Source organism: Sinocyclocheilus grahami, unplaced genomic scaffold, assembly GCF_001515645.1.
Source record: "Sinocyclocheilus grahami isolate Dianchi unplaced genomic scaffold, SAMN03320097.WGS_v1.1 scaffold40.1, whole genome shotgun sequence".
Taxonomy (NCBI): Eukaryota; Metazoa; Chordata; class Actinopteri; order Cypriniformes; family Cyprinidae; genus Sinocyclocheilus; species Sinocyclocheilus grahami.
In genome coordinates this window covers 2,279,779-2,289,444 of record NW_015505219.1, presented here as the reverse complement: position 1 = coordinate 2,289,444, position 9,666 = coordinate 2,279,779, and the positions used below count along the sequence as shown (strand labels likewise).

The following is a 9,666-nucleotide window of genomic DNA, read 5'->3' as shown; positions in this document are numbered from 1 at the left end:
ACACCGTTCACTTGCAGAATGCAAGCTTCTAGAGGGTACATAACTCTTAAGTAATGAATTAAGGTAAATGGGTGCAGAGCCAGTGGTGGTTTTGTAGGCAAACATTAATGCCTTGAATTTAATGCGAGCAGCTACTGGTGCAAATTGATGAACAGAGGTGTGACATGCATTCTTTTTGGCTCATTAAAGATTAATCTTGCAGTGGCATTTTGGATTAATTATAGAGGTTTGATAGAAGTGGCTGGAAGACCTGCCAAGAGAGCATTGCAATAGTACAGCCAGGATAGAACAAGAGCTTGAACAAGGAGTTGTGTTGCATGTTCTGAAAGAAAGGGCCTGATCTTTCTAATGTTGTATAAAGCAAATCTGCAGGACCGGGCAGTTTTAGCAATGTGGTCTGAGAAATTCATCAGGATGGAATGAGAGGTCGAGTTGATTGTCATCAGCATAGCAGTGATATGAAAAGCCATGTTTCTGAATGACAGAACCTAGTGATGCCATGTAGACAGAGAAGAGAAGTGGTCCAAGAACAGAGCCCTGATGCACCCCAGTAGCTAGATGTTGCGACTTGGACACCTCACCTCTCCAAGATACCTTGAAGGACCTATATGAGAGGTAAGACTCAAACCACTGGCGTGCGGTTCCTGAGATGCCATTTTCCAATAGGGTTGACAGGAAAATCTGGTGGTTTACCGTATCAAAAGCAGCAGACAGATCCAGCAAAATAAGTATAGAAGATTTGGAAGCCGCTCTTGCCAGTCTTAGGGCTTCAACAACTGAAATCAAGGCTCTCTCTCTCTCTCTCTCTCTGTATATATATGTATATATATATATATATATATATATATATATATATATATCAGGTTATATAATACAATTTTTTTTCATCACCAGACAATGCCCGATGGTTACTGAAAAAAATTAATTAATAAATATAATAATTATAATAATAATAAAATTAATACCGTATTTGACCCACGTATGGGTTTAAGACAGAGAGCTGGATACAGGAAGACAATAAAACACAAGATTCCTCATTGCTTTTGTGGTTTACACATTGAAAAGGTTAGCGGAGATTGTTGTGACAGTGCACCCATACAGCTATGTGATCGCAAACTACAGTGTGGAAAAGCCTGAAAAGTCACGCACGTTATCAACAGCCACTACGACAACCCAATCACGTAGGCTACTTGCTTCACTGCTCTGATAGACAGGTTATTTCATTTTGTGCCCAGACAATGGAAAATACATATTTGCGATTTTTAAAAAAAGCTGTTAAAATATACCCCGAAACGCTTCAATATTACACCTGTTTATTTATCATAATGAGTTTGACCTTTTCAACAGCCACTGACAGTAATCAGTCGGAGAAAGCCCGTGAGTGCTTCATATAGGCTAACTAAATTGCGCAGTCTCTTAATCCAGTGCTCCTCACAAGCATGGGCTGGGCCGCTGGGTCTGCTCTTCTTTCATTGTTTTCCCCACTCATACAAATTTATTAGTTTAAATAATTAATGGTGTAAAAGTTAGAAGTCGTCTCATTGTTCCGCTCCCATTGTAATGCTTCTGCACTTCACTCTCCGCACAATTAATTTCTCCGGCTAATCAACTATGAGCCCAACGACACACAAACACTCGTGGATTCACGGCCCTCCACTGACGAAAAGAACAGGAAATGTGTTAATTAAAAAACCAGCACGTTTACAATTGAATAAAAGATGAGAGAAACAAGTTGTTGAAATACTGTAATTGGACGCGAAGATAAATACGAATCTGTCAGCTCAGAGTTTCCTCCATCACCCAATGCTGTCACGCGCTCCGTGGGTCTCAAGTGTGCTGATGGACAGAGCGAACACATAATAATAAATCATTTTTACCTAAACTTTTCCCTTTAGTACAGTGTGTGCTTATCAATTTAAGTGTGTGAGCAAAATTGCCCATTCCATTTGGCCAGTTCAAAGGGCAGCCTCGCCACCATAAATAGGCTACATTAATTTCATTCAGGAACACATAAAGATTCAGCTCACATACACTTTTAGATATGCACAGTCTGAGACAGACACACACCAGCACAGATTTGCACAGGCCAGGACTTTATCTCTAAAGTAAACAGTTATGGCCAGAATGATTGGGTAGAAAGAAGAATGAAGGGGAGATGAAGAGCTTGTCTGTTTGGGAGTTTAGGTGTTGATGCACATGAACTAATTCAGTTCTCAACAGGGTATGAAATGATAGATTTCTACCACGGTTCAATAAAGCAGCTTCATTGCTTTTCTTTAAGCAAAAAAAAAAAGTTGTACTAATACACAACATGACCTTCACAAGACAGTCTTGAGGTTAGGAAAGTATTCTAGACCTCCTGTTGTTTTGAATATAAGGGCACACTATTGGTGTTGTCTTTAGTACAGTGTGTGCTTATCAATTTAAGTGTGTGAGCAAAATTGCCCATTCCATTTGGCCAGTTCAAAGGGCAGCCTCGCCACCATAAATAGGCTACATTAATTTCATTCAGGAACACATAAAGATTCAGCTCACATACACTTTTAGATATGCACAGTCTGAGACAGACACACACCAGCACAGATTTGCACAGGCCAGGACTTTATCTCTAAAGTAAACAGTTATGGCCAGAATGATTGGGTAGAAAGAAGAATGAAGGGGAGATGAAGAGCTTGTCTGTTTGGGAGTTTAGGTGTTGATGCACATGAACTAATTCAGTTCTCAACAGGGTATGAAATGATAAATTTCTACCACGGTTCAATAAAGCAGCTTCATTGCTTTTCTTTAAGCAAAAAAAAAAGTTGTACTAATACACAACATGACCTTCACAAGACAGTCTTGAGGTTAGGAAAGTATTCTAGACCTCCTGTTGTTTTGAATATAAGGGCACACTATTGGTGTTGGGGTCAAAATTACCCCCTTTGGTTTCCATGCAATTTGCCAAAAATCACCTCTATGAAAAACACTCACGTCATGTTAAAATGTATAACCTCTGTTACAGCTTGTCAGAGACAAAGAATATAAAATATGAACTCCTGTTGTTAAAAAATAGTCCCTTTGTGTTAGTGGTCAATTTGACCCACATACTTGTAGACCAACTAGTGACTATTTGCACCGTAAAGTGCAAATAATAACTAACATTATTTGTACTGATTGTAAATAGTATTTATTTCTTCCTTATTGTTTTGTCTGGTTCACAAACCCTTGTGAAGGAAAAATGGGTTTCTCACACTTACTTTCAATGCTGCAACAGACTTGTAATAGGGAGCCAGAAAACTAACAACTAAAAACATAATTTTACAGATTTTTGACTGTGAAACTCAAATAGATGAAGAAATAGAAGATTCAGAGGACTGAATGAAGAGTCTGAATGAAGTGAATAAAGAAAATTGAAGTGATTGAAGATTCTTTGAATAACCTTCAAGTCTTAAATGTCTTAAGTTTTGATGTATTTTATGTTTTAGTCTTTGACAAGCTACAGTAAAGGTTTTTTACCTGACTCTTTGCTTTTTTTCAGTAGATTTCTGCAAATTGCATAGAAACCAATGGGGGACAGTTTGACCTCTAACACAGTCGTTGTCACCAAAATGTATACAGCCTTTCCGAAACACATTTATGTGTCAAAAGTTTGCATGCACATTCATGGCCCTAAATGAGAAAAAGTCACATGATGAAGAAATAAATAGTTTAACCCAGAGTTCGTAAATCCTGCTCCTTTGAACCCAATGTCCTGTAGAGTTTAGTTTCAGCCAATCAAACACACCTATAAAGCAGCTAATCAAGCTCTTCAGGATCACTTGAAAATACACAGGCAGATTGAAAATAAACTTTGCAGCACAGTGGGTTGAACCCAGGAGCAGGGTTGAAGAGCACTGATTTAACCAGTGTTTTAAACAGTTTAAATATCAAATGTGGGTCCCTGACCCCCAGCACAATATGCCTTTTGATGACATGTTTCAATGGTTATTAACATAGTAAGTCTATTTTATTTTATATTATCCTTTAAAAAATAACGTACATTTATAACACCATGCTTTGTATTTTCTTACCTTGACATTAAGAAAATGGGTTGCTGTTTGTTTCTAAAACAACAGCTGAGGAAGTGACCGAGAGAAAATGTGACATCTTTCTTCTGATGAATGTAATCTATCTCTATTTTTTGCTCTCTTTTGGAAAGTCACAGAAATGTTATTGTGGATTTTGTCTTTTGCTATTAAAGCAAATGGGAACTCAAAAATTACATTACAAGTTTACCCGACTATAACGTCTTCTGTTTCTGAGAACCCTGGAGATATGAAAAGTGTCCATATGGAGGGCTATATCAGGGGTGTTCAAACCTGTTCCTGGGGGGCCACTGTCCTGCAAAGTTTAGCTACATCCCTAATTAAGCACACCTGAACCAGCTAATAGCAGACTAACTGACTAAACTTCCAGGAAGGTGTATTGAAGTCATTCTCTGCAGGACATCAGCCCTCCAGGAGCAGGATTAGACACCCTTGGTCTAAAGCTGGGGTGCCCAATCCTGTGTGTTTGATCAGGGTTGGAGCTGAACTTTGCAGGGAGGTAGATCTCCTGGAACAGGATTGGGCACCCATGGTCTAAAGTGATGGATGCAGTGGTGGGCATACTGTGAATTGATCAGTGTCCCACCTGCATGCAGGCTGCAGCTAATAGACGTGGCAAAAGTTGTGTGGAAGTCATATACACGTTTATATGTGGTTAATATGTGGTTATTTTGAATGATTATTAAAAATAATGGTATGGTTTAAATAATGGTTATTTATGGCATTTATTGTTCCCTGAAGAATCCATGACCCATTGCACAGAAGCTTCTTAAGATTATTAAAAATGGTTTTCACAAGAAATTTCACCATTTCACAAAAATTGTTTATTTGAAGAACTGTTCCCTGAAAAATTCTCTGTGAAACCCAAAATGGTTCTTCTACTAATAATGGTTCTTTATTGGCATTGATGGTTCCATGAAGAACATTCATGGAACCACATACGGTTCTTTATAGTGGAAAAAGCTTCTACCTCACTGCATGAAATCATACACATAAAAAAAGCAATAAAAAAAACAAAACAAACCTTAATTGGTCTGTTGAAAATCATAGGCATTTGTTTAGCTCTCACTACCTGAAATGAGAAACTTCCTTCAGAAACAGCTGGGAAAAAATTACAGACTTACATGCACTCACATGTATTTTCATTTTGATAATGAAAACCACTCTAACACTAACTTTAGTTTGTTCAAAAATAACTGAACTATGGAACCCTTGTGTTTCTTGTTGCTATAGCCATCATCACTATATCTATTCACTATACGCTGAACATCAATGCGCTTCACTTCCAAAGCTTTGCAGTGTGCATGTGGCCAAAGTGTTAATCCATAACCACAAGATTTAGCACAATGACTGATCCACAAAGAACAGTTCAGTTGAATCACAACCTAAAATTAACTCATATTAGCCAATATTAGGACATATTAGCCAATTGTGGATCACATTTGCCAAATGTATCACTTCATACGAACATGAGTGTGTTGTTAAGGACCCAATTATACCAATATACAGTTATGTGCTTATATAAAGAAGGATTCTTTATATAATAGCCTATATTAACAATTCTTCTTTGGGTCCTCCTGCTTTAAACAGTTGCTACTGTTTTGCTGGCTAATGGCATACTTGCCATCACTGTGATTTACTCTCTCTGTTATAGACCATTTATATTGATTAAAAAACATGTTTTAGTCATTTGTCTCAAATGTCTATTTAAACGTAGCTACTTTGTCTGAACTTCCTTAAATGAAAAACAAAGCTTAATGTTTTATGTGTGCCTAAGTGAACACACATTATACTAAACTGCATAACTGTTAAATTTACATAATAGTTATTATATTTTTGTTCACAAAACATTCTGGCAAAGTTTTTACATTTGGCATAATACTTCGTGAAGCTGAACAGAACTCCTTCGCTGTAGCTCGTTTAAATCTCGCGATAACAAACGCGACTCGCCCCTGTTAACACGCATAGGAAACCCTGCATGTCCCTCTTCTTTTTGCTGTCCACAAGCAAGGTAAATCATACTCCGTAGCTTTCTAGGTTATAAAGTGCCTTATGAGAATAGTTTGCCACGATTTCGCTCCTACCATCAACTTATTATGTATCAGTACTCCTACTAACGCCAGACTGTCAATAAAAGGATACAGAAATGCAGTTTTTTGACTATTAAAAATGAGATCGCATGCTATGAATTCCCGGCGTTCAATGGCAGCGCCCATGCAGCCGCACTGAGGCCTGCTGTACTCTCGACATGTGTCACTTTACGTTGTTGCAAAAATAGGCGTTATTAGTAGTAATTACAATAAATCGTTGCATGATCTAAAACGCTAGTCTTATAGTCTGTTGTTGGTCACTAGAATTTGGTGGTATGGTGTGTTTTTCCGCGTCAGAATAAACGCGGTCGTTAGCCGCGTTGCTAATACGATGCCTCTGAACATCAAATTACGCAAAAAACGGTTAATATTTGGACTTGTTTTGTGTATTTTACGCTGCCTCTAGGCTTCCTCAAATATAACTTATTCATGTTAGCTAGCTAAACGTTTTATGTGTGACTTTCTGTTGTTAGAAAGAACTGTAAAATAACTGTATTATGTATCAGTACTCCTACTAACGCCAGACTGTCAATAAAAGGATACAGAAATGCAGTTTTTTGACTATTAAAAATGAGATCGCATGCTATGAATTCCCGGCGTTCAATGGCAGCGCCCATGCAGCCGCACTGAGGCCTGCTGTACTCTCGACATGTGTCACTTTACGTTGTTGCAAAAATAGGCGTTATTAGTAGTAATTACAATAAATCGTTGCATGATCTAAAACGCTAGTCTTATAGTCTGTTGTTGGTCACTAGAATTTGGTGGTATGGTGTGTTTTTCCGCGTCAGAATAAACGCGGTCGTTAGCCGCGTTGCTAATACGATGCCTCTGAACATCAAATTACGCAAAAAAACGGTTAATATTTGGACTTGTTTTGTGTATTTTACGCTGCCTCTAGGCTTCCTCAAATATAACTTATTCATGTTAGCTAGCTAAACGTTTTATGTGTGACTTTCTGTTGTTAGAAAGAACTGTAAAATAACTGACTTTAATTAAAAATTGATTATGGTTTTCAGATGCCAGGCGGTGGTGTAACCGTGAAAGACGTCAACCAGCAGGAGTTTGTCCGCGCGCTGGCAGCCTTCCTCAAGAAGTCAGTTAAACTGTCTTTGTGTTCAATAATTATATCCTTATTTTTATAAGCTTGTGACACCTTAATTAAGTAGTTTTGGCTGTGTGTACTGAAGCTCATTTTGTACCCTGGTGTTTTGACAGGTCGGGGAAGCTAAAGGTGCCAGACTGGGTTGACATTGTTAAGCTGGCCAAGCATAAAGAGCTGGCTCCCTGCGATGAGAACTGGTTTTACATCAGAGCTGGTGAGTGTGATGTGCATGAAACTAAGACTTTCATGCATTGCACTTTGTGCAAATTCATCCAAGCAGAACCACTCATACTGTAGAACTAGGATGCTGGCTGTGCATCTGTTAACTTGAGTCATGCACCGTACTTATGCTTTCTGCTGGGTGTGTGCAATATATTTATATCAGGAAATCAAGTGTAATTATGTGCATCTGTCAAGAAGCTAGTGATAATATTTGTATTCAGTATTTCTTTATGGAATACAGTCAGTATTTCTGTGCCAGGTCTCTATGGAATAGGTCCCAGTTTTGTTGCATAAAATTGAATTATCTTGCAAATATTTCAGTGTTTCCCACAGGATTTTGTGAGACAGTGGTGGGTGGACCTCAGGTCGTCTAGGGAGGTCCGGGAAGCCCCCCGGAAGAAAATTGTACATTTTAAAGTAGGGGTGCTCCGATTGATCGGCTACCAATCACTATCGGCCGATAATCATGTTGGGATGATCGATCGGCGGTCTCTAAAAAAGGCAGCTCTCAAAAAACCGATCTCAAGCTGATGACGCTGCCGTGAGAGGTTTGGCACGACATGCAGCGGCACCGTCTCAGTCTCTGTCAGGCGCGGGTGAAATAGTTATAATACTGAAGGTGAGGTATTCGCCTTCATATTTTTTCATTAAATATCTTATAAAGTCATTTGAAAACCTTGTGTGAGATGTAATTTCACAAACAGCTTGAGTGAATCACCGTGCGCGCTCTTTCTCTCTCAAAATACGCAATTGGCTTCAAATCACCACACATCGCGTCTGTATATAAGCGAGCTGCACAGTTGACACAGGAATTGCTACTTGCACAGTCGAGGCAGAGTCACATCGTCAATAAAGTTTATAAATTTCATTTTTTTAAAATTCTTGCCAGTGTTTAACCGTTCTCCTGGAGACCGTGCACTCATGCACACTGGCAGCGCACACATAATGCCAAGTTCACACACACTCCGTTTGCGTTGCATATTTTTTCTGCGCTCATGTTAACGGATTAATAAAGCATTCACTGCACACTGTTACGGTCCGTCAGTGCGTTCCAGTAGCGGAGCGTCTGCAGCAGTGCAGAGATCGTTTCTACACTGAGTCTATTGCTGTGCTGCAAGCAAGAATCACAATGTTGAAAAAGCATTTTCAGTGACAATGTTTGGATTTGAAATCAAAATAATGGATAAATGTTGTGTTTGTGATAATCAGCCACAGATCAGTAGTGGACTCCTGTTTGAAAGCTGCTTCCCCTCTCAAGAGACACCTAAGAGGGCAATTCCCCCCCCATTTTCAAAAAGAAATTCAGGCCCTGAATAAATGTCTAAAAATCCTGATTCGAGTATCAATATAAATAGTTATAAATGATAAAAAGAAAATAAACATGAAAAAATATAGACCTATGTATATTTATAATCTGACAAAAATGTATCATAAACTAGGTTAGTGGATAATTCGGCAGCAAAAGTTATTCTAGAAAAATCAGTGCACAATAATTTTAGAAATTCAAACATTTAGTGAAAAAACAATATTTTGTGGGGAACAAAAAAGTGTTGCACTAAATATGGCAAAATGTTACACACTGCTATTTGTATTATTATAAAGTCCATTAATTAAAAACATTAATGAATATATTTATATAAGTATATACTATAAAATTGAAATACATTTATTTTAAATGTATAGCATATTTTTTAATAAGGCAACAACATATGATAGATACGATAGGACAAAACAAATACATTGCACCACGAACTGATTTCATACAGTCAACCCTCTATGGACACCTTGGCAATTGAATCGCCATCGGCTAGTATATGTTTTTGTTTACTCGCCAGACTGAAATACTATATATCGGTGTGTGTGTGTGTATATATATATATACACACACACACATACACTTTTTAAAAAATACTGTAGTTTTTACAAAATAATTTGGCAGCTGTGGTTGCCAGAATAATTTTGTAAAAAATACAGAAAAACTGTAAACACATTTATGGCCAAAAACTACATTTTACAGTATAAAACTGTAATTTACAAACAAGAACATTTGAATGTAAACCAGTAAATTCAACAATTCACACTGCTATTAAAATCAGTTTTGTACCTTTAACATACTGACAACCACCATAATAATGCAGGTGGTAAAAGAGAAAATCTCAGTTTGGTTCACTAAGCTACACAATCATGG

At 37.8% G+C, this 9,666-nt stretch overlaps 1 protein-coding gene across 1 annotated transcript; it reads left to right on the top strand.

The window, feature by feature from the left end:
• Window positions 1–5,984: 5,984 nt before the first annotated feature.
• Window positions 5,985–7,568, top strand: LOC107582171 (40S ribosomal protein S19-like). Its single transcript, XM_016267900.1, has 3 exons — window positions 5,985–6,075; window positions 7,171–7,247; window positions 7,370–7,568. Exons 1-3 carry the CDS (start codon window positions 6,043–6,045, stop codon window positions 7,551–7,553), a joined length of 294 nt encoding a protein of 97 aa, XP_016123386.1. The 5' UTR covers window positions 5,985–6,042; the 3' UTR covers window positions 7,554–7,568.
• The last annotated feature ends 2,098 nt before the right edge of the window (window positions 7,569–9,666 follow it).